Source organism: Bos indicus x Bos taurus, chromosome 26 (genome assembly GCF_003369695.1).
Source record: "Bos indicus x Bos taurus breed Angus x Brahman F1 hybrid chromosome 26, Bos_hybrid_MaternalHap_v2.0, whole genome shotgun sequence".
NCBI lineage: Eukaryota > Metazoa > Chordata > Mammalia > Artiodactyla > Bovidae > Bos > Bos indicus x Bos taurus.
In genome coordinates this window covers 28,846,035-28,872,500 of record NC_040101.1, presented here as the reverse complement: position 1 = coordinate 28,872,500, position 26,466 = coordinate 28,846,035, and the positions used below count along the sequence as shown (strand labels likewise).

General features: G+C 39.8%; 1 protein-coding gene across 5 annotated transcripts in view; it reads right to left on the bottom strand.

Annotated features, from left to right (window-relative positions):
- Nucleotides 1–26,466, bottom strand: part of ARMH3 (armadillo-like helical domain containing 3) — a 178,830-nt gene that overhangs the window by 34,585 nt on the left and 117,779 nt on the right. For all 5 annotated transcript variants that reach the window (XM_027528511.1, XM_027528515.1, XM_027528512.1 and 2 more), the window contains one exon: nucleotides 1,332–1,410. In XM_027528511.1, the coding sequence (XP_027384312.1) occupies nucleotides 1,332–1,410 (79 nt within the window). The remainder of the gene's footprint in view (nucleotides 1–1,331; nucleotides 1,411–26,466) is intronic.

The window sequence follows — 26,466 nt, the reverse complement described above, 5'->3', positions numbered from 1 at the left end:
CTCACTGTGATAGGAAAGTCACCCTTTCTTTCACTATACAAAGCTCAAGATGTTGAATTCTTTTGCATAAAAACGATATAACAAAACTGATCTGAACCGGTTCAACAGGAAAAAGGTAGGATGTTGAAGCACCTCACAGAGAGCAGTGGCATCAAAGTCCTAAACAGGACTTAGGGCTGCTCCACAGGCAGAAGAGGAAAAAAGAAAATGAAAGCCATTTATCAAAGTGGTTTAAGTAAAAGGATGGATTCCCACAGCTGGCCTCACAAAGGAGAATAAATATGTCAAAGGGAAAACTGATAGACTAATTGAGTCCTATCCATCTGGCTGAGGAAAGAGCCACTGGTGGAATACTGAGAAGCTGTCTGTTAGGCAAAGGCTTGCTCTGGTGCCTCATTTGGCCAATGGAATAGCTTTTAGGAACACTGAACACACAATCACACCACAGCTGGCTAGCTGGCCCTGCCAGCAAGAGGCTCACAGAAGGGCTACACTGATGCAAATGCCAAAAAAGGGAAAGCAGAGCATAGGCGATGTTGTTTTTTTAACTGGCTTGGAGACTATATCTGAACTCTCACCTCATGAATACCCAGGCCCTTCAACTTGGGAGTAGGGTGAGAAGGAAGGGAGACCATATGAATGTATGTCTCATTTTGTGCTTTTGAAAACAAGACTCAAAGTCTTGTTCTGAAACATCAAGTTTGATACCATGTTACACTAAAGCCCCGTCTCACTTTTATATAATGCAGAGCTGAGGGCTCTTTTCTTTGGGAAAAGAGGAAATCAGGCCAGACTAAAGGAAAACAAACACACAACACTATCTGCACGTGTCACAGTTCATACCACAGAAAAACCTGCTCAGAAATAATTGTTCAAGGCACACAGAACTCAATTCTAATGCAAATCTGCCCCAAGGAGGGTTCATATTTTAAGGAGCCAAACAACATCAAAGTAAGCTGAACTCAGGGTTTTTCTAACTGGCAGTTTCAACCATTTCTAAGTTTTCATTTCTTATTTTCAAAAGTCAAAATGACTCTCTGCCTAAAATGAAAAAAAAAAAAAGAAATGCTTATCACCCACACTAAAATAACAATTCACCAAAATTTCACCTACATTATCTTTTACATAATTAAATGAACCCTTCACATGGCACAAAAGCAGAAGCCATCATTCTAATTAAAGTACTATCAACAAATCCCTTACTAATTCCTCTTAAGCAGCCTGGCTCTTGCCACTCCCACTAGAAGCTCAGTCACCGAATCCCTCTGCCATCTGAGAGGACTTGATGCTGGCCACCAACTAGGGCCACTCTGAGGAAAGTAGTGGCTTACCTGCTCCTCCGACAGTTGGGATATGTGATTCACAGCAGCGTAGGATTCAATTTTGGGGTTAAAGTGGTTGATGATGGCTCTGAAACAGAGAATTAACATTAATACAGTACCAGATGGAATAAGAAGATAATGAGTTACAGAGAAATGCAAATCAAAACCACTATGAGGTACCATTTCACACCAGTCAGAATGGCTGCGATCCAAAAGTCTACAAATAATAAATGCTGGAGAGGGTGTGGAGAAAAGGGAACCCTTTTACACTGTTGGTGGGAATGCAAACTAGTACAGCCACTATGGAGAACAGTGTGGAGATTCCTTAAAAAACTGGAAATAGAACTGCCTTATGATCCAGCAACCCCACTGCTGGGCATACACACTGAGGAAACCAGAAGGGAAAGAGACACGTGTACCCCAATGTTCATCGCAGCACTGTTTATAATAGCCAAGACATGGAAGCAACCTAGATGTCCATCAGCAGATGAATGGATAAGAAAGCTGTGGTACATATACACAATGGAGTATTACTCAGCCATTAAAAAGAATACATTTGAATCAGTTCTAATTAGGTGGATGAAACTGGAGCCTATTATACAGAGTGAAGTAAGCCAGAAGGAAAAACATAAATACAGTATACTAACGCATATATATGGAATTTAGAAAGATGGTAACAATAACCCGGTGTACGAGACAGCAAAAGAGACACTGATGTATAGAACAGTCTTATGGACTCTGTGGGAGAGGGAGAGGGTGGGAAGATTTGGGAGAATGGCAATGAAACATGTAAAATATCATGTAGGAAACGAGTTGCCAGTCCAGGTTCGATGCATGATGCTGGATGCTTGGGGCTGGTGCACTGGGACGGCCCAGAGGGATGGTATGGGGAGGGAGGAGGGAGGAGGGTTCGGGATGGGGAGCACATGTATACCTGTGGCGGATTCATTTTGATATTTGGCAAAACTAATACAATTATGTAAAGTTTAAAAATAAAATAAAATTAGAGAAAAAATAAAAAATAAAAAATAAAATAAAACAAACAAACAAAAAAAGATAATGAGTTAAAAACAAGTATCAGCTACCCTCTGATTTAGAGTATGAGACCATGGGTGTGACTCTCAGAAGCTAGCTGTCCTCTTATGAACATGAGGTCACATGGGGTGAAGTGATTACTCTAAAATGGGAAAGGTTTAATTATTTATTAGACAGAGAACAGAATCAAGTATGCCTGCTCTGTAAATGAACTAGGGGAAAATCTCACAACCAAACAAAAGTCAAAACCTAGCATCCTTCAGATGAGAAACAGGGCTCAGGGGGCTGTCCACCAGGCGGCCCTCGTGTTTCAGTCAGAAAAAAAAACACTTTGCTCTGCTCTTACTCAGGAGAACAGGGCATTCAGTGAAGCTGGACCAACATGTGGGTTGAATACAGTCTCTGAAGAACCTAAGATTTCCCAAAGCCTACAACCGTCGTATTTGTTAGTTAATATTTTGAACCAAAATTTTATTTCCAGCCATTCAAACCAAAATCTGAATGTTGTTTTCAAACATTCTCTCTTCAGGGTCACCAAGTCATATCAAATCTATCTCTTAAAACCTCTGAAATCTGAAATAAATTTCCCTGAAACCAACGCTTTAGTATAGATCTTTGTGATTTCTTGTCTGGTAGAGTAGAAAACCAATAGTCATGTATGGGTTTGAGAGTTGGAACATAAAGAAGGCTGAGCACCAAAGAATTTACACTTTCAAACTGTGGTGCTTGAGAGGACTCTTCAGAGTCCCTTGGACAGCAAAGAGATCAAATCAGCCAATCCTAAAGGAAATCAACCCTGAATATTCATTGGAAGGACTGATGCTGAAGCTAAAGCTCCAATACTTTGGCCACTTGATGTGACGAGCTGACTTACTGGAAAAGACCCTGAAGCTGGGAAAAACTGAGGGCAAGAGGAGAACGGGGTGACAGAGGATGAGATGGTTGGATGGTATCACTGACTCAATGGATATGAGTTTGAGCAAACTCCAGGAGATAGTGATGGACAGAGAAGCACGGACAGAGAAGCCTGGTGTGTTACAGTTCACAGGATTGCAAAGAGATGGACATGACTTAGCAACTGAACAACAAGAAGAGTATAAAAAACACAGGTTATAGAGGTTAATGGGGAGAAGAGAAAAATCTAACAGAACAATTTCAAATAATATGTGCAGATACTCTCCTCTTTATGAGGTGTTTAGTTCCCATTATCACTGAGAGTAAGCTAGACTTATCTCCATAGAGTAGCAAAACGGAAAAATAGTAACTTGACAGTAAAGAATCCTGGAAAATCTACTTCAACCAAGTAATGAAGGTGAGTATCACCAGTGATGTCATGTAACCCCTGGTATGGTCTGGTAAGAAGGGCACTTCATCTCTGTCGTGTACTTTCAGAAATTCATGATCTCAATCTAAGAACAAGAAAAACATCAGACAAACCCACACTGGGGTACATTCTAGAGAATACCTTGCCAGTTACTCCTCAAGATTATCAAGGTCATGAAAAACAAAACTTGAGGAAGAGTCATAGACTGGAGCCCATTGGTGAGATATGACTAAATGCGACCTGATGCTCTGAATTGGATTCGGGAACAGAAAGAGGACATTAAAGATAAACTGTTGAAACCCAAACAAAATATGGAGTTTAGTTAATAGTAACATATCAGTGCCTGTTTCTTAGTATTGATAAACATACCATGGTAATGTAAGAGGGGAGAAATTAGGTTGAGAGGCATATAGAAACTCTATGCTTTATCTTTGCATTTTTTCCTATAATTTAAAAATTATTCCAAAATTGATGCTTTTGAACTGTGGTGTTGGAGAAGACTCTTGAGAGTCCCTTGGACTGCAAGGAGATCCAACCAGTCCATCCTAAAGGAGATCAGTCCTGGGTGTTCATTGGAAGGACTGATGCTGAAGCTGAAACTCCAATACTTTGGCCACCTCATGCGAAGAGTTGACTCATTGGAAAAGACCCTGATGCTGGGAGGGATTGGGGGCAGGAGGAGAAGGGGACGACAGAGGATGAGATGGGTGGATGGCATCACCAACTCGATGGACATGGGTTTGGGTGAACTCCAGGAGTTGGTGATGGACAGGGAGGCCTGGAGTGCTGTGATTCATGGGGTTGTAAAGAGTTCGACATGACTGAGCAACTGAGCTGAACTGAAAGTTCATTAAAATGTGTGTATGACAGCATAATAGAAATCAATATATTCTTTTAATATAACTTACTGATAGTAAAGAATTTAATCTAACCCAAATATCAGAAGTACAAGCCAGAAATTTAAAAAGAAAATCATGAAAAAAAAAAAAAAGGAAATCATGGTGTGGAATCCCAGTTTGACCAATGTTTTTCTGAATGATTTTTGGAAGCGTATATTTTGCCAGAGGGATAAAACAGGAATAATAATATCTGTTTTAGCACAGTAACTAGGAATAGTACATTGCAGGCATACAATAAATGTTTGTTGAAAGAGGGAACTAAATCTTAAGAGGATTCATGCAATATTTATATAGTAAAGCAATGTTAAATATCTAGCACAATGCCTGGCACACAGCTGGTACTCAATAAATATTCAATGAATGACTAAATCAAATAGGACAGAAATGGGTCAGGCACAAGAGGCAAGTTTTGGTAACTTATTTTCCAAGAGACTGTCAAGAAAGGTAGAGATGTTATTATCTGCAAGATAAGGTTGTGGGGCTTGGTCTAAATCCAAAATATCCACTGTAATCAAGTTGGGGGGGTGTCAGATATTTTTATCATTCAGAAAGCAAAATTTGAGGATACTGGCAGGGATGACAACAGTCCAGGAACAGAAAAGAAAACCGGGAGGCTAAACCCAATGAGAAGACAGGGTCAGCTATAGGGAACTGAGAATCCCACCAATCCTAGCAGCAGCACTAACTTACAGTTAACCCAGGATAGAGTCTGAGTCACAGGACTCAGCTCCCAAGAGTGATGGCAGTGAGTAAAGGAAATACAATAGACAAATCAATTTACTATCAGACCTCAGTTGTTTTGGAAAATGGAAATTGCATTCTATAAATACATCTATTTCATGCTTTCATAGGTTTTTTTTTTAAAGGTTTTCTTTAAATTTCTTAGTAAAAAATTTTTTTGAAAAGTGTTTGAAAAAAATCCTGACTCAGCTGAACTAGAATTGCATTTTTGTTTTGATGTGCCTAGGTTTGGAGAACAGAGAACTCCAAAAAACCCTAATGTCTGTCTGGGTGGGATGATACCAGCCACTGGCCCAGCTGGCAATCCAGAGAAGCTGGTGAGGTTAGGACAATGAAATAATCCCTGGGAATGGAACAGATAGGGATGTTGTAATTCTATTCCCTTCCTATCAGAGGAATTTTCTTGCCAAGAAAGAAAGCAAGGAAGCAAGAAAGAAATGAGAGAGAAAGGAGAAAGAAAAAGAGGGAAGAAAGAAAGACAGGGAAGGAGCTCAGAGTAAGAAACAAAGGATAGAGGAGATGGGGGAAAGAAAGAAAAAAAAATTGGAAGGTACTATCTTCAGAAAGTACACTTATTTCCTTCCCTTCTGTTACATCTGCCAAGTATCAGCTGGGTCTATGGATGCCCTATGCTTGATACTGCAGGGCATATATGCTGATGCTGTTTAGGCAAACTTATCCTAAGAGTATGATAGATTTGTCAGTCTGAGAATTTATATTTTGGAACGAACATAAAATCATCCTCCAACCTAACCTGTGACATTCTCTCCCCAGAGCTTCAGATCTCTGCAAGTGATGAAGGTCTCCTACCAGGCAACTTAAGGGACTGTTTAGAAACCTGAGACAGGTGAAACAGTGTAAATCCAGTTAATAATCTCTAACTCAGGACCCACACAGGACACAGTATATGCCTCTGCTTTACTCTTCCTGCTGTTTATTTGGGACTGTTATCTGTAAAATCTGAGTACTAATCTGATTTTCTGGAGATACCAGTTGCAGGGTGCTAGGTCTAAGAGGTAAGAAAAACAGTCTGACGCTGGCTGTTCTCCCTCCATGCTCTTTAGCAAGGCATTTCAGACAGGGTTTGGAAGCTTCCTATTCAAGTGCTCAGGACTTCATACTGTTGAAATGGAAGTATGTTCTGAGGCAGCAAAGAGATGACAAAACACCAAAATCAGGCTAAGTCAGCCCACACTGAGTGACACATACTTTTGCAGTGACTGAAATACTTAGCTTCTCCTTCCCCAGGAAGTCTGGAGGCTACCAGGGCTCACCTGGGTTGTGATTTCATGCTTCCCCACCTGGGATAGCCCCCAGTAATTAATTAAACTCATGCCTGACCAGCTCTCAGTGGGAGAAAAATGAGATACGAGATTTATGGATGAAGGAGGAATCTCTCTCTTTTCTTCAGGCTTTCCTTCTCACTGATACCACCTCTAAAAAGATCTACCATCATTTCTTCTGAACATCTGGGAGGAGAGGAGGAGACTACTAAGTCATTCTAATTGTAGCTCTCTCATTTTCATTGATCAAAACCTGTCAAAACAGGTAGCAACTGTCACGTGCTGAAGTCTAAAATTTTAGGTTTCCAGACAAGAAATGGCAGTTTTTTTCTATCAGAAGATGAGTGATCAAAGTATGATTTTAATTCCTTCATGACTTATTTCATCCAAAAAGGCCCTTCAGCAGTGAAAGCAGAGTCCTAACCACTAGACTGCCAAGGAATTCCTTTTGTACACTGAGGATGGCTTTCATCTAATATCAGCCTTTCAGGTATTCAAACCAAACCTAGCCTTTGCCAATGGAAAACTCTCATGCTACAAAGTATTTTTGAAAAGGAGACTTGAAAGGAGAGGAGGAACAGGGAAGAAGAGGAAGGTGTAAGTGGACAATGAATGAGAAAACAGCCATTATGCACTGACTAAGGTTTCTCTTTGACAAAGGTAGCAAAACAATCAAGTTGGAAAAGAAGAATCTTTGCAAGAAATGATGCTGGAACAACTGAATATCTACATGCAACGGGATGAAGCTGAACCACATACTATACCCATACTATACCCAAAAATTAACTCAAAATGGAACACAGATTTAATATACGATCTAAAAACCATAAAACTTTCAGAAGAACACATGAGAGTACATCTTCATGAACTTGGGTGAGGCAATGATTCCTTATGGTAACAAAAGCACAAGTGACAAAAAAAAAAAGTAGGTCAAGTTTAAAAACTTCTGTGCTGCAAATGATGACCACCAAGAAAGTGAAAAGACAACCCACAGAATGGGAGAAAATACTTGCAAATCATGTATCTGATGAAAAACCCCCATGAGATACCACTTCACACCCACTAGGATCATAATAACCAAAAAAAAAGTTAACAAGTGTTGGCAAGGACATGAAGAAATTACAACTCTTATACACTGCTGGTGGGATAGTAAAATGGTACAGATGCTTTGGAAAGTGGTTTGGAAGTTCCTCAAATGTTAGTACATATAGAGTTACCCTATGACCCAGAAATTCTATTCTTACATGCCCAAAAGAATGAAAACATTATGTTCACACAAAAACTTGTACATAATTGTTCACAGTGGCATCATTCATAATATCTAAAAAGTAGAAACAACCCAAATGGATAAAATGTGGTATAGCTATAGTTAAATATTATTCACCCACAAAAAGGAATGAAGTACTGATAAATGCTAAAATATGAATGAATCTTGAAAAAGTTGTTATGTGAAAGAAACCAGACACAAAAGGCCACATAATATACTATTCCATTTACAGGAAAGGTTTATACAGACAAATTTATACAGACAGATTTATACAGACAGAATAAATTTATAAAGACAAAAAATAAATTAGTGGTTGCCTGGGGCTAAGGGAAGGATTAGAAGAGAAATGGGGATGGACTGCTAAAGGATATGGAGTACCTTTCTGGGGGGACAACATTCTAAAAAGTAGATTGTGGTGATAGTTGTATTACCTTGTGAGTATATTAAACAACAAGTTACACATGTTAAATGTCTGAGTTATAACATATGAATTGTTGTTCAGTCACCCAGTTGTGTCTGAATCTTTGCGACCCCGTGGACTGCAGCACGCCAGTCTTGGCTTAAGGCATCCTCAACTCCAGCAGTTCTTGAGCAAACTTCTTTCCTTAGTAAACAATTCCACATAGAATTCACAGATCCCAGAGTGTTTCACTCACCAAGATAACTTTCCTAGAGCTTGTGTATGCCCATGATGCTGGTGGCAAGAGGAAAAGGAGCTCACTGGGCTACTCTGTCATAAATTAGACCAGATAGAGTCTAAGGAGCTTCTAGAGAAGCCTCTGTGGTCAGTGCCATAAGAAGGAGCAGAGATACGGGCACTGACACTGCAAGCCACATGTGCAGGGAGGAACAACTCTGCCCGGAGATAAGAAAAGTTCAATTCCCAGCAACATGCATGATATCTTCAGATGAAAAGGTCTGCATTTGTCAAAGTACGTCAACTTCTGGCTGTTGAACACAGAACTCCTTGGAATAAAATGTTATGGGTAGACTAAAGCGGGGAGAAAGAAGGTTCTCCTAGTCTCAACACTCTTGACCACTTTTTTGTTTTTGAGAAATGACTGGAGCTGCCTACATTACTCAGAGAAAGCCATCCATCCAAGACTAGGAAGAGGATTAAAGAAATAAGGCCTAAGGAAAGGGGAAGGAGTCTGGAGGTAGAACTTAGTGGGGAAAGAGAATATAAATTCCTTCCAAACCATCAGTTCTCCTCACACTGGAACTGAATGCACCATGAAAGCAGGGACCAAATTTATTTTGTTCACCAATATATTCCCAAGCCTTTAGCAAAACTGAATAAATTAAAGTCTATGAAGGTTTTTGTCCAATCTCACCACAAGTAAGGAGGTTCATGATCACCAGCTACTCTCCAAAAGCATGAAAATAACAATAAAAATGCTTTATCCCCAACCTGGAAAGAAAGGTGACTCAGACATGAACAGCTGTCCCCAAAAGAAGGAAGAAAAGTTGTCACTGAAGACAGTAAAGCCTTCTCTTCCTTTCAAGTCATATGAGGAGGCCAGGGAAAAGCTTTCTGGCATTTCTTATAAAAATAACCTAGTATCTTCTAAAATTAAGCCTGAATTTTTGTTTGTTTGTTTAGGGGTAGGGAGTGGGAGAGGTGTTGGGGAGTGTGTTATACTCTGGTACTGGGTCTCCTAAATGCTACTGACTTGGAAAGTTCCAAAAAGGGAAAGGAAGAAGAAACAGACAATGTCATAGAAAGGTAAATTGCTGAAGTCAGTCACAGTAAGGCATGGATTTGCACCCAAAGCACCTTTAAGGGCAAGAATCTGGGCCACCCTCCAATGCAACTGTCAACTTCTTACTGCTGAAGACAGGGGTCACTTATATAAACTGAAGCAAAATGAAGTGGACAGATGGAACAACAAGGCTGAGCTACAAACCGGCTGGGGATTTCTTGGTCCATTTTAACTTACTCTCTCTGACTCATGACTCTGCAAAGTGGCTTTCTTTTTCCCAGTGCTGGATGGATGATGGCTGAGACACATAGTTAATGCCCAACTTATCCAGGAAATGCATGGAAATGTTACCTTAAAAATGTAGCAATGTAGCTTAGGAGAAAATGTGGGTTCTTCTTTATATCCAATGCAAATCTAAAGTAAATCCTCCTAACGTGCAATTTCTCACAATCCCAGCTACCTTTCACAGACAGAAGTCTCTAAGGGTCTTTTATGAAACAATAAATAAATAATAGTTTCATCCAGAAGCTCGGAACATGGTGCCTGTTTCCTTACTAAGACATGTGAGAAAGCAGACTGTCTCTAAAAGCTGCTATGTAAATTCTTCAGGCACAAAGGAGAAAAACAGGCAAAGGTTGTTTACAGGCAGATTCTGTAGCTCTGATTCCAAGGAAGGAGGGAACATAACTGGTATACGCAACAAGGTACATATGAGGAAAATTCCTAAAAGTTTCACCCTAACACTATTCTTATAAGGCCACAGATTTACATTAAAGGGTCTGATTATGGGTGAATACCTAAAGCCTGATACATCTGGATTTCAAGCCTAGTCTTATCAAGCTATGGTCCTGTATTCTCAAATACTTGCTAAACATGTACACCTGTATGTCATGCTTTGTTTACATGGTTTTCTTCACACTACTGTTGTTCAGTTGCTAAGTTGTGTCTGACTTTTTGCGACCCACGGACTGCAGTATGCCAGGCTTCCCTGTCCTCCACCATATCCTGGACATGGAATACTATTTTTCTTCATCACCAAAAAGCCAAAGTCTTAGTTTTCCTTTTGGAAGGCCCAGTTATAACGCCATCATTTCCCTGCACAACATAATTCACATAATGTAAAAAACAAAGCTTTAGAGGCATTAGACCTGAGTTAAAACTCTGATTTCTCTACTTCTGGGCTGCAAGGCCTTGGGCAAGACACCAACCTCTCTGAGTACCAGAGAAGTATTCTTCATCTAGTTGGGTTTCCTTTCTAAAGCTTTTCTTTGTGTCTTCCTATATAACTATAACTTGCCCTAAAGAAAACTTATCCCCTCAAGCAGTTTCCGTTTTCCTAGACCCAAAAGAGCAGTCCAGTGATCTGTACTACAGAGTATATTTCCAGATATCTGGAATTAAAGATAATTCCCTGATGGTCCAGGGGTTAGGAGTCCTCAATTTCACTGCAGGACTGCAGGGGACATGACTTTGATCCCTGGTCGGGGAACTAAGATCCCACAGGCCACATGGCATGGCCAAAAAAAAAAAGACAAGTAAGAAAAGAAAGGGGACAAGAAAACCATCATATTCATACCTGCTTCAACCTGGGAAACCTTCAAACATACAGGTTACAAGACTGGCTTCTGAGAAAGGGTGAAGGTATGATTGAGTGGTATGTGGCAGTGATTAAAATGGTTCCTCTGAGGCTGGGTTATTTAATTTTAAATTAACATATCTTTTCACCTTCAGAATTGCCTCATATACTCCCATTTCATGCAGTAACAAGCTTCCCTCTCCATGAAGTCAATGAATCTTCAGCCCATCCAATTCAACAACAACAACAAAAAAAAGCAATTTCCCTTGATGCCTGTTAACAGCAGTGTATTACAAGCCTCAGAGATTCTGCTGATTAACATTAAACAAAATAAAACCTCAAATAGGAATACCTTTTAACCTTTTCACTTTGAAACTAGTCAAAACTTCAGCGAGTGACCTGTTTCCTCTAACTTACCTTTAATGGTCTAGGTCTTAACCCTTTCATGCCAAATATCCCCTTCTTTATACTGCTGTTTCTGTGGCCATTCAAGACCAGTGATGCAAAAATGGACCCTTACTATAGAAGACATTTTGGCAACCATCAGGAAGGATGAGCTATTGGCCAATGCATCTAGTCGCGTGCTTTATTCAATGATCCAAAATCTGTAAATTGGCCAAGAGAATTTGATTTATTAGTATACTTAAACTCATTGGGGTTGCAAGAATCAGACACGACTTAGCAACTAAACCACCATAAACTTCCTGACTGAAGGAAATGGAACTGTGAATGGTGTAGTCCCAAACTACACCATGGTAACCCTCAGGTTTTAACTTGGGGAATGATTTAAGTCAGTATCTCTCTCGATTTCTAGGTGAGAAGCACATGTGTCACACTCGGCAAGTTATTCACCTACTCGACATTCTTCTAGTCTCTGCATTAGACAAATGAAAGTTCACAATTCATTAACTGGAGGGAAACAAGAAAGAGTTAATGTGTATGAAATGTACATGGCCTGAGGGACAGTTGCCTCATTTTCTGAAGCTGTGCATGGCTACGCATTTTGGCAGTTTGAGATTTCTACCTTGATGCATGATTTTACCCAATGTAGGTTTCTGCCTCATCACCTGCTGGAAATTAAGCAATTGGTTATAGCTACTTTGCTTGAAAAATGAGCTAATTTCTAGTTACTGTGGCCCCAAACCATAGATTTAAGCCAAGTGAGATACCATGCGCTTTACATTTTGGCTAAATTATCTCTTCTACCACTGACAAGAGAGGGAAACAGAATTCCTTCTTGCTTTTTAGATATCAGCCTGACTTTGTTTCACTCTTTCCACAATCATAATGAAACTAAATGAAGAAAAATGAACCACAGGAGACGAAGGAACCACAAAAGTCAAACGGACCATGTACATTTCCATAGAAGATATCACTTAATCTATGCCCCTTAGAAATGATTGCTTTTTATCAAAGCTTTCTCTCAATAAATGAACAGAGGCTCCAAAGCTTTCCTAGGACAAAACACCTACAAGATAAGCCTCCCCCTGCTCAGATCCCATTATTCTGTGCTACAGATTCCCTTACTTTGTTCTAGTAGCAGGCCAGGAGCTGCTGGCAGAGTTCCTAGGGCTGCAGGATGCAAACCTTTAATACCCTTTGCAATTAGTAGTTTAGCCCTGGATTTCTTGTCTCCAGAAGCAAGGCCCCTCTACACTCTCAGAAATTAGTGACTATAAAGGAACAAAATGGCCATGTGAAAATGTCTAACAGACTTTCTACCTTATTTCAGGATACAAGAAAATCCTAATACATACCTGCAAGGACTTCTGAGGCAGTGGAGATCAGCTCAAAACCCCAAGAAGTGATCTATTTTTAATTAACAGTAAACATTCCAATCCCTTGAATGTGACCTGAGAACTTTAAAAAAAAAAAAAAAAACTGACATGTGCCAAAACCCTGAAACATTTTAATTATACCTCATTCCCATCAGCACAATTAATCAACTTATAAGACACTTATAATTTTGAGTATGGGGGACAGGATGGCAAAAAAAAAATAATAATAATTAGTAACTGACTAACTTAGGCTTCTTTTCCTATCACTTCAAAAACAGGGAATTAATTTAGTGAATCACATGCTAGACTGGGGAGAGCAGGGAATATTCTGTGGATTCCATACTATAGTTAGAGAAAAACAGGCACATGGATTCCAAACTAAGTGGGAAGAGCTGTGCATATACTTCAGTGGTGGAGAGGGAAGAATGGGGATCTCATGTGGATAAAAACGGAAGACGGCTGACCAGATTCCTGGGTTAGTCCAGTGTGGGCCATATGGACACCATACTAGCAAGGAGTGGGCCCAATGTTCATGTCATCAGAGAGATGAAGGTGGGCATATGGATCACATACTGGTTTTCAACTACCCCAAGTAAAGAATGAAATTAAAAGACATGAAAAGGGGTTTATGCTCCATCCCAGGGGTATCTTTTAGAACTCCTCAGGAAAGGCAATCAGCGACTCTGCCAAAGTAATTAAGCAAGAGAACATTTACCATAAAGCCCACATCAGTTAAGTGAACAGAGATGAATCTTATTACAGCGCACTGTCAGCTCTGAACCTGCAGGTGCTAACCACCGAAATGCCTTGCTACGCGCCCTGACTGCTGGCCCACCCACTGTGGTGGAGCGCTTTGCCTTTCTTTGCAGCTCTGAAGAAGCAGGCTTCTCTCACCTGCTCTGGCTGTGTTCTGTTGCCTTCAGAAAGTCCTAGTACAAGTGGTTTAATGCTAAGAAACCTGAGTATAACTAGTAGAGGCAGGTGTTGGGGTTGGCTAGAGAAAGGAGCCCTGAGAGGTAGAAAGTATGGGTGTTGGAGAAAAAGCAGGGGAGCTGGATAGTAAAGTAAGGAGAATAGGATAGTTGAGTAAATTAAGAAGTAATCAGGTAAATCAAGAAGAATAAATAAGCTGCTCAAAGTTTTGAACCATTCCGTTTAGGTGAAGTTGATGGTATCTCTTCTCACTGAAAAGGGGAAAAGTTAAAATTTCACTGCAAAGACTGAGGGCAAGAGGAGAAGGGGGTGACAAAGGATGAGATGGCTGGATGGCATCATCAACTCAATGAACATTAGTTTGAGTAAATTCTGGGAGATGGTGAAGAACATGGAAGCCTGGCGTGTTGCAGTCCATGGGGTTGCAAAGAGTGGGACACGACTAAGCAACTGAACAACAACAATAATGCAATACACTTTCTCCACAGGAAAAGAAATACTACTGAGGAATATTGCTTTTTCAGTGTTAATAGTAGCCTCTGCTACTATTAGCCTCTGCTAATATCTGCTTTATTAATGAGTTAGCTCCAAATTTAAAGGGTCAGATTTTTCTCAACAACCTAATCACTATCTATTGTTAAACAAAATTCACTGTTTGTTAAAGGAAACTGGTGTTTTATCAATCATTCTAGATTTACAAATGGTACCTGATATACATTTGGTCCTATTTTTTTCAGCAAAGAAGAGTAAAAAAAAAAAAAAAAAGTCTCAAACTGACTAAATGGTAGTCTACTAAGTTAGAGACCCAGAGAGCTTTTATTCAACAGAAACTCTCACAAGAGGATGGCTGTCAGAGTCCTTGTGGGGACAAATTACAAAATCATATAACACATTTTAAAAAACTCATCAAAGGCCATGTGTCTGTCACTTGGAGGAGTAGTTAACAGTATACAGACAAGTAGATAAGGCCTCTGAGTTTACAGATCTATAAATCTTTAACTCATTATCAAGAGGAGATTCCCAAAGACATTGCTGGGAGAAGACATGACCAGCTACTGAGAAAATGAGATGGAATGGGTTTGTGACCCAAACTGGAGGTCTTATAGCACATGCACACATAGGCACTCACATATTTGAACTTCTCTCTAGACCTAGAACAAGTGTAAACAAAGAGCTGTGGTAAAAATGATTTACAGGCTTACTTTCTACGGTAGCTCTTTGTTTGCAACAGAGCCTGCAGTTTCCTTACATTCAAAGGCAGTGGGAGGTGGGAAAAGGAGAGGAGACTAGATGACTACTACTCAGAACCAAGCAGAGCTGCCCAGGAGAGGACTTAATGGGAGGATAAATTTGGGACCTGATTCTTTGACAGCACCTCCAGTAATAGCTAGTAAAGCAGGGGGTGAGAGCCAGCTCCACACATTCATCATAATAGTGCAACAAGATGAAGGTCTTTGGGGGAGAGTCTATGAAATCCGGAGTAAGAAAATGAAGCCCATGTGGAGGGCGAGGCAGTTGGCTCTGGCAAACTGTCTCTACAGGAGGCTGGGTATAATTGTTTTATGCTCACAAAGAAGTTATTATCTGCTTTCTCTCCAATATACCAGAAATAGTGGTAAGCTTTTCCTCTCCTGAAAAAGTGATGTTACCAAAAGGACAGATTTAGTGTTAAGTGATTCTAGAACTTTGTTTATCCTGTATGCACCATTTAAGAAAGAAAGAAATCTTCTATCTTCTTTACCTCCCCTACTCTGCAAATTGACTGCTTTTTCGCCTAGTGAAAGAACACTGTCCCTACAAAGTCCTAGAAAATCCTATAGTGTCTGAAGCTAAGGGTTTGATAGCACAGACCACGATGTGACAGTTTAGTTTGTCTGACAAACATGTGAATACCTACCATGTGTAGGTACTATGCAAGGCAATAGGGGAGGTGAATGAAATCTGATCCCAGGTAACAAGGAACTTATAGATTAGTGGAATAGACATGCCACAGACAGACAATCTCATTATAATGTTGTAAGAGCGAGACAGACAGAGTCAACGAGAGATATCATGAGTGTGCAGAGGAGGGATATTAGACCAAGCTGGGGACTTAGGAAAGGCACCCTGAAGGGAGATGGTGCTTGAGCAGAGTATGGAAATATGAGTTAATCAGGGAAGGGAAGAGAAGAATGTTTTGACACATTTTCTTATAGGGATGGAGACTATTACCCAACTTTTACTAAATCAGACTAAAGAAACCTTACTAGATTAGTTAAATTGAGGTTATTGCAACTAAAAAACAACAAAAAACACAGCCATCCAAGTTTTCCAGTAAACCAAAGAGAAAAGTTGGGATTCTCAGGTGGCTCAGTGGTAAAGAACCCACCTGCCAATGCAGGAGGTGCAGGATATGTGGGTTTGATCAGAAAGTAGGGAAGATCCCCTGGAGGAAATGGCAACCCAATCCAGTATTCTTGACTGAAGAATCCTGTGGACAGAGGTGCCTGGCGAGCTACAGTCCAGGGGGTCGCAAAAGAGCTGGACACGACTGAGCAACTGAGCAAAGAGAAAAGTTATAGCTTCCTTTCCCAGAGTCTTGTTTTACATCTTTTCCAGCTAACGGGAATCAGGATATCTTAGTGAAAGCCATGAAACCTTTGCCCGCTGGGTCCTGTTTGCAGCTTTTTGCTCAGTGCTAACATAAAGATGCTCATGGCAAGTTCTGAGCCTCCCCTCCCCTAAACTAAGTGTAGATACAAAGCAACTATCAAAGCTGAAGGCAGCCCTTTCAGTCTCATATGGGAGTGGATGGATCTCAGCTGTGCTGCGCCCGCCCTCTGCAGTGTGTCAGTCTCCAGCTGGTAATGCAGCTGCTTCACTTAAAGCTAGACAAGCCTCTAGACTCTGATCTCCACCAAACCACAGTGAAGAGACTAAATGGCTCTGCTCTGCAGCTGCCTATTAATTCTAACAGCTTCCTTGGTTGCCCTTTGGCTTATAAGACAATATACATTTGGGAAGGTCCTCAGAAGCACACAGAGAACCTTTAACCTCATGAAGAGCCTGAAAAAACACCTTACTGCCAAGAGGAGTAAGGCATCAAAACAGCTATATCATGAGTGTATAAACAGCATCAGAATCACAGATTCCTTCAGCAGAGCCTCTAGCTTAGATAAATGACAGCAACCCATCACTCAGCCAATGAGGGTTTTTTTTAAGGAATCCTTAAAATCATCCTTAAAATTCAGTGAATCTGCAAGATAAAAATATCATTAATTGCCTTGTTACTTTAAAAAAGGGAAGAAAAACAATGCATAATGCTATCAATAATTCATTTCAAAGTGGCTTTAGCTGTCTCAAAGCCCCGTTTCAGATAATTAAAATCTTTTGGCTGTGCTCTTGTTATCCTGGAGGAAATCAGAAGTTAGTAAGCTCTACTGTGTTGGGATAAATAACTCAGCTCATAAATAAGGGAGACACTGGTAACAATTCCAAAGCATTACTTCCTGGCTATACCAGGTTAGCCCAGGAGCTGCCAAGACTGTTGTCTATTAAGATGTGAAGCAGACTTTTATAATGGGGATCCAGAGACATATCTGGGAAGTACTATTAAAGTGGGGAGCCCTACAAGAACTTCTTAGGCAACTCAATATCCACTTTCCTAGCTTTTTAGGACCTCAGGTCAGCTGATGATTCTAGAAGACAACAGTAGTAGTATAAAGCCTTAGAACATCCATTCCAGTCATCTATTCATGCATCCAACAAACATTTATTGTACCATACTGCACTGTATGAGGGGCAGAGATTCCAGAAGTAAACAAACACAGTCTCTGTCCTTAGATGTTCACTATCTAGTGATGGACAGACATGTAAACAACTATACTTCAAAGTGATAAGTGTTCTAAGACAGAAATGTACAATACAGAGTCCTATAGCAATGCAGGTGTGAACCATTCTGCCTCAAAGAATCCAGTAAACTTTGTAGGAAGGTGACATTAGATTTTGAAGCATTAAATAAGATTTTGCTAGGTGAAAAGAGGAATCGGAAGACATTCTGGATAAAAAGCATGCACAAGGCACAAAGGTATTAAATTTAGTACTCGGTGGCCAAGTCTGATTCAGCCAGATCTTAGGACAGATAGGAGAGCTGTAGTAAGGTTAGAAAGATGTCAGATGAAGAGATTTGGACATTATCCTATGCCTATCAATGATAGGGAATCACACAAGGTTTAAAATCTAATGATTTTTCTAATGAAATAGCTTAGACACAGAAAAGAATGCAGAAGAGAATATAATGAATGTTTGTTTACTCAATATCCAACTTAAGAAAGTACTACAAATACCTTTCAAACACTCCAGGTACCTCTTCTGGATTGCGTACCTGTCTCTCTCTTCCTAGAAGTAAACACTCTCCTGATTTTGGTATTTATCATCCCTATATGCAACAGCTTTATTCTTTTACTAAATATGTCTCTAAATAACATAGATTTATTAAGTTTTGTTTTTAATATGGGCATATTACCTTATATTCTGCAATTTTTATTCAATATTTGTGAGATTTCTATCGATTTGTATGGTTCTAATCCATTTTCAGTGTTATAAAATATTCCAGTGGGTAAATACACAATATATTCTGTTGCTGAAAATGTAGGTGGTTTTCAGCTCTCTTGGTATTTAAAACAATACTTAACACAGGGTGTTTGGTTTTTTTTTTGGCTACACCCACCGCATGCAGGATCTTAGTTCCCCAACTAGGAATCGAACCTGTATCCCCTGCACTGGAAGCACGGTCCAAATCACTGGACCACCAGAGAAGTCTCAACATGTGTTCTTATTTATATATTCTTGGAATCATTTGGGAAAGTTTGTCAAAGATATATACTTAGGAATGAAATTACTGTACTGTAAGGTTTGGGCAACTTGGACTTTATTAGATATTGCCAAACTGCCCTCAAACGTGGTTCCAACATACTCTCATCATCAGTGTTGATGGCCTGCACTTCTGAAATTCAGCTCTAGTGACTGAATAAATGTGAGACATTATGAGACCTTGAACTAAAATGGTAGTTGTAGAAATAGAGAATTAACCTGAGAAAAATTGAAGAGGTAAAGCTGAAAGAACCTACTGACTGACTGAGTAAAGGACAGAGAAGGCTCTAAATCAACCTTGAGATTTCTGCTTTAGGCAATTGAACAATGATACCATTAATTGAGATAGTAAACACAAACTGATATGGTTCTTCAATTGGTACATTCAGTAAGGCATATTTTTTGGAATGTCAAGTTTGAATTACTTGTGGGACCTGTCTGTAGTAGGGTATGAAGTTCAAGAGGCAAGACCATGTTGGTAGTGAAAACTGTGAAACTTGTTCACCTAGGGAGCTACAAAGAATCAGATACACAGGGTAAAAAAAGTTAAGAAATAAATAAATAGAACAGCACTTTCTACTAGTTAACATGAGTTTCTAATTTTAGAAAGAAAAAGTCAGTTATATGCCCCATGATGTAACGATACAACGTAGGTACCCCCCCAAAAAAGAAAACTACATCTGGATTTCCACCTATTTAGACTAAAACCGGGAGAAGGCAATGGCATCCCACTCCAGTGCTCTTGCCTGGAGAATCCCATGGATGGTGGAGCCTGGTGGGCTGCAGTCCATGGGGTCGCTAAGAGACACGACTGAGCGACTTCATTTTAACTTTTCACTTTCCTGCATTGGAGAAGGAAATGGCAACCCACTCCAGTGTTCTTGCCTGGAGAATCCCAGGGGCGGGGGAGCCTGGTGGGCTGACGTCTATGGGGTCACACAGAGTCGGACACGACTGAAGTGACTTAGCAGCAGCAGCAGCAGACTAAAACCTTCAGCTGAAGGTAGAACAAGCAGGGATGAAAGATGACAGCTTTATTACACTAGACCTCAAAGAGCTACTAAGCTGTGCTTTAAACATTATTACTGAAGGGGAGACAAACTGACATCCTGTTTGACAACAGAAACAAGCCTTAGCACTTCTGAGTGTGTCTTACTTAAGGACCCTTAAGCATTTCTATAATTTGCTGTGTTTTCAGATATATGAAAAGGTGCTTTTTAAGTGAGAAGGAAGTATATATTGAGAATTATGATGAATACTTCTTCATTCTCTGACTAGTTTCAACAATATGTGAATAGAAGCTCAGGAAATGGAGTAATAGTTGTGATCAAACAGTTTCACGGGGATACAGGAACAGCTGAGACTCTAATGTACCACCTATGTCAGACCTGCTTTTCAGTAGTAACTGACCTTAGAAAAAATGCAGGTAAGAACTTGGAGTAATATTCTAATAAAAAATTGTGTTGGTCTCTTTGTTTTTAGGAAGAAAGTAGAGCTATCTAGTACCTACAAAAACTAGGCTAAAACACCACATTTCAAACCCTAAGGTGAGTAAGGAGTTGACTGTCCCCATCTTCTGCCCCATAGTGTGTGGATGGGTGTTAATCAATCTGTCATGTCTAATTTTCTAGACTTCTTCTGTGGCCACTAGCCATATGTGAATATTGACCACTTGAAATGTGGCTAGTGCAACTGAGGAACCGAATTTTATTTTAGTTAATTTAAACTGAAAACACTAAAGCAGTGTGAATTATTCCATTAGATACAACTTCATTTTGGAATGACTTCATTACACTTTAATCACTGTATCGTACACTGGGCATGTGTGTCATTTCTAGTACTACCCATAAACCTATCACCGACTTACTTGATACCAATGGATTGATTCAGGTCAAATGACTTTCTACATATGGATTTAATAATGTAATATATTTAAAAAATATTTTATGCAGACAGCAGGAGTCCCAGCAGGGCTCCCTAATCTCAGCACTACTGACATTTGGGGTAGGCAATGTGTTATGGGGGCTGTCTTGGGTTTAGCAGCATCCCTGGTCTCTATTGGGAGAAGGCAATGGCACCCCACTCCAGTACTCCTGCCTGGAAAATCCCAGGGACGGAGAAGCCTGGTAGGCTGCAGTCCATGAGGTCACTAAGAGTCGGACACGACTGAGCGACTTCACTTTCACTTTTCACTTTCATGCACTGGAGAAGGAAATGGCAACCCACTCCAGTGTTCTTGCCTGGAGAATCCCAGGGACGGGGGAGCCTGGTGGGCTGCCATCTATGGGGTCGCACAGAGTTGGACACGACTGACATGACTTAGCAGCAGCAGCACCAACTGGTCTCTATTTACTATATGTCGCAGCACTCCCCCACCTCCACAAGCTGTGATGACCAGACATACCAAATGTCCCCTGGGGGGCAAAACTACATTAATTGAGAACTACTGAGTTACAGTGATACCTACACAACTCAGAATTGGTAATTAAAGTACCTGTTAGCTTTTAATTATAGTTAAATTATGTTTCTAGTTTTATAAGGTAAATATGAAAAGATTTTTAAGTTCAAAATGAAGGCATATTACTGACGTATTATTGAGTAGAGATGCAAATAACAGTACTACTTCAGAACACCAAAGAAAAAGAGACTGGAAGAAGGTATGTTGTCAGCCTCATAATGAACGGCAACTGCAATTTGCCTCAGCAAGACAAAAAAAAAGGCTTTTTGTTGTGAAAACAATTTTTCAGGATAATAATACCACTAAAAAATGTCAGCAAATATAAAGAAGTTTATTCTTAACATTAAAAATGAATCAACAGAATACACTGTCTGAAATCAGAATTAAATGTCCAACAAAGGGGACACATATCTATATCTATATCTATATATCTATGGCCGATTCATGTTGATGTTTGACAAAAAACAACAAAATTCTGTAAAGCAATTATTCTTCAATTAAAAAAATAATTAATTTAAAAAAGCCTGTAAAAATCTCCCCAAGGCAGAACATCTGAATAAACTCTTCTAATGAAGAAAAAAAGTCCAATAAAAATTTTTTAATGATTTTTAACAGGATCAGAATCTGTAATCTCTGGTTACTATATCATTTTTTGATGGAGATATGGTAAAATAAATTATTATTTCAGCTATGGACAGTTTATCAGACAATTATGAGGAAAACACTTAATCTTATAAAAAGTAAAAGATGTTCAATAACTGCCCTACAGAATATGACATTTCTAATGATATCAACTGAGAACTTCCAGATGTACAAGGTGGATTTAGAAAAGGCAGAGGAAGCAGAGATCAAACTGCCAACATCCACCAGATTACAGAGAAAGCAAGTTCAGTTCAGTCGCTCAGTTGTGTCCAACTCTTTGCAACCCCATGAACCACAGCACGCCAGGCCTCCCTGTCCATCACCAACTCCCGGAGTTTATCCAAACTCATGTCCATTGAGTCGGTGATACCATCCAACCATCTCATCCTCTGTCGTCCCCTTCTCCTCCTGCCCCCAATCCCTCTCAACATCACGGTCTTTTCAAATGAGTCAGCTCTTTGCATCAGGTGGCCAAAATATTGGAGTTTCAGCTTCAACATCAGTCCTTCCAATGAACACCCAGGACTGATCTCCTTTAGGATGGACTGGTTGGATCTCCTTGCAGTCCAAGGGACTCTCAGGAGTCTTCTCCAACACCACAGTTCAAAAGTATCAATTCTTCGGCGCTTAGCTTTCTTTATAGTCCAACTCTCACATCCATACATGACTACTGGAAAAACCATAGCCTTGACTAGACGGACCTTTGTTGACAAAGTAATGTCTCTGCTTTTGAATATGCTGTCTAGCTTGGTCATAACTTTCCTTCCAAAGAGTAAGCATCTTTTAATTTCATGGCTGCAGTCACCATCTGTAGTGATTTTGGAGCCCAGAAAAATAAAGTCAGTCACTGTTTCCACTGTTTCCCCATCTATTTGCCATGAAGTGATGGGACTGGATGCTGTGATGTTAGTTTTCTGAATGTTGAGCTTTAAGTCAACTTTTTCACTCTCCTCTTTCACTTTCATCAAGAGGCTCTTTAGTTCTTCTTCACTTTCTGCTATAAGGATGCTGTCATCTGCATATCTGAGGTTATTGGTATTTTTCCCAGCAGTCTTGATTCCAGCTTGTGCTTCATCCAGCCCAGTGTTTCTCATGATGTACTCTGCATAGATGTTAAATAAGCAGGGTGATAATATACATCCTTGATGTACTCCTTTTCCTATTTGGAAGCAGTCTGTTGTTCCATGTCCAGTTCTAACTGTTGCTTCCTGGCCTGCCTACAGGTTTCTCAACAGGTGGGTCAGGTGGTCTGGTATTCCCATCTGTGTCAGAATCTTCCAGAGTCTATTGTGATTCACACAGTCCAAGGCTTTGGCATAGTCAATAAAGCAGAAATAGATGTTTTTCTGGAACTCTCTTGCTTTTTCCATGATTCAGCAGATGTTGGCAATTTGATCTCTGGTTCCTCTGCCTTTTCTAAAACCAGCTTGAACATCTGGAAGTTCATGGCTCACATACTACTGAAGCCTGGCTTGGAGAATTTTGAGCATTACTTTACTAGTGTGCAAGATGAGTGCAATTGTGCGACAAGGGAATTCCAGAAAAACATCTGCTTCATTGACTACACTAAAGCCTTTGACTGTGTGGATCACAACAAACTGTGGAAAATTCTTAAAGAGATGGGAATACCAGACCATCTCCTGAGAAACCTGTATGCAGGTCAATAAGCAATGGTTAGAACAAGACATGGACAATGGACTAGTTCAAAACTGGGAAAGGAGTATGTCAAGGCTGAATATAGCCACCCTGCTTATTTAACTTATATGCAGAGTACATCATATGAAATTCCAGGCTGGATGAATCACAAGCTGGAATCCACACTTCCCAGAGAAATATCAACAACCTCTCTAATGGCAGAGAATGAAGAGAAACTGAAGAGCTTCTTCATGAGGGTGAAAGAGGAGAGTGAGAAAGCTGACTTAAAACTCATTCAAAAATATACAAGCAATTCCTACAGCTCAATTCCAGAAAAACAAATGACCCAATCAAAAAATGGGCCAAAGAACTAAATAGACATTTCTCCAAAGAAGACATACAGATGGCTAACAAACACATGAAAAGATGCTCAACATCACTCATTATCAGAGAAATGCAAATCAAAACCGCAATGAGGTATCATTTCACGCCAGTCAGAATGGCTGCGATCCAGAAGTCTACAAGCAATAAATGCTGGAGAGGATGTGGAGAAAAGGGAACCCTCTTACACTGTTGGTGGGAATGCAAACTAGTACAGCCACTATGGAGAACAGTGTGGAGATTCCCTAAAAAACTGGAAATAGAACTGCCTTATGATCCAGCAATCCCACTGCTGGGCATACACACTGAGGAAACCAGAATTGAAAGAGACACGTGTACCCCAATGTTCATCGCAGCACTGTTTATAGTAGCCAGGACATGGAAGCAACCTAGATGTCCATCAGCAGATGAATGGATAAGAAAGCTATGATACACATACACAATGGAGTATTACTCAGCCATTAAAAAGAATACATTTGAATCAGTTCTAATGAGGTGGATGAAACTGGAGCCTATTATACAGAGTGAAGTAAGCCAGAAAGAAAAACACCAATACAGTATACTAATGCATATATATGGAATTTAGAAAGATGGTAACAATAACCCTGTATACGAGACAGCAAAAGAGACACAGATGTATTCAACAGTCTTTTGGACTCTGTGGGAGAGGGAGAGGGTGGGATGATTTGGGAGAATGGCATTGAAACATGTATAATATCATATATGAAACGAGTCGCCAGTCCAGGTTCGATGCACGATACTGGATGCTTGGGGCTGGTGCACTGGGATGACCCAGAGGGATGGTATGGGGAGGGAGGAGGGAGGAGAGTTCAGGATTGGGAACACATGTATACCTGTGGCGGATTCATTTCGATATTCATTTCTATATATGGCAAAACCAATACAATATTGTAAAGTTTAAAAATAAAATAAAATTAAAAAAAAAACAAACAACTCAGGACTCAAAAACTAAGATCATGGCATCCAGTCCCATCACTTCATGGCAAATAGATGGGGAAAAAGTGGAAACAATGACATATTTACTTTTCATGGGCTCCAAAATCACTGTGGACGGTGACTGCAGCCATGAAATTAAAAGACCCTTCCTATTTGGAAGGAAAGCTATGAGAAACCTAGGCAGCATATTAAAACGCAGAGACATCACTTTGCCAACAAAGGTCCGTATAGTCAAAGCAATGATTTTTCCAGTAGTCATGTACAGATCCAGTAGTCAGGTATGGATGTGAGAGTTGGACAATAAAGAAGGCTGAGCGCCAAAGAATTAATACTTTCAGACTGTGGTGCTGGAGAAGACTCTTGAGAGTCCCTTGGACCGCAAGGAGATCAAACCAGCCAATCCTAAAAGAAACTAACTCTGAATATTCATCGGAAGGATTGATGCTGAAGCTCCAATACTTTGGTCACCTGATGCAAAGAGTCGACTCATTGGAAAAGACTCTGATGCTGGGAAAGATTAAGGGCAGGAGAAGAGGGTTTCAGAGGATGAGATGGTTGCATGGCATCACTGACACAATGGACATAAGTTTGAGCAAACTCCAGGAGATAGTGAAGGACTGGAAAGCCTGTTGTGCTGCAGTCACAAAGAGCTGGACACGACTAAGCAACTGAACAAATGATATATATTAAAAAAAAAAAAATCACTTGATTTGAAATGTTTTACTTTTCTCTAGATTTTAGATGACACTACCCAGTGAATAAATACTTTGGGTACATTTTGTCTCCAATCACTTCCACAATTCGCAGCCCAAATCTCTGAACTTGTGGCATAAATATCTTAATCTTCTATATCTGTCAATAAGGAATTTGACTAGAACATTTTAAAAATTCTGGCACACAAGCGGGGCTCCAGATATGTTAGGTCAAAAGTTCAGATATATTGGCAATTTATCTTGTAATTTTTTTGGTCCTGTCACACAGCTTGTGGGAATCTTAGTTCCCTGAGGAGGGACTGAACCCCAGCCCTTGGCAGTGAAATCAAGGAGTCCTAACTACTCGACCTCTAAGGAATTTCTTACTGGCATTTTAAAACAAAACTAAAGTCCTCCCTTTCTGTATCATCCTACTGCATAGTATACGTTAAAAATATTTAGTTTTCTGAAGCAGATTCTTGTGTCATGGATATAGTTGTTAAAATCATTTAGTACGTATGAACACTGCAAAAGCTATGAACATTGCAGGTTTATGCAGCAGTTACAGAATTAGAAGACGATGAATTTAATGATCCTGAGTTTTCTGCTAATGCTCACTGGTTGAGTTGTGGTGAGGTTTACAAAAAATTTACTATACTGTTAATTTCAACCCAAGATGCTCTTGAAACAAAAGGAATACCTATGGAATATTCAATCATAAAACATATTTTTAAATTAATGAGTTAAATTTGAAGCTCCAAGGAAAGGAAAAGCTTATTTTGTGACCTATCTAGCCAAGTATTTATGTTTAAATTGATACTTTTCATAACATCAATAATAACATATTTTTTTTCTAGTGGGAGTCAATATATAAAAGGTTTTATTTGTAACTGACAGCACTAGATAGCTACAAAAGCTACAAGATATTTTTGAAAACATTTTTTTGATATTGATAAATTTTGAATTACCTTAACAATTTATGCCACACC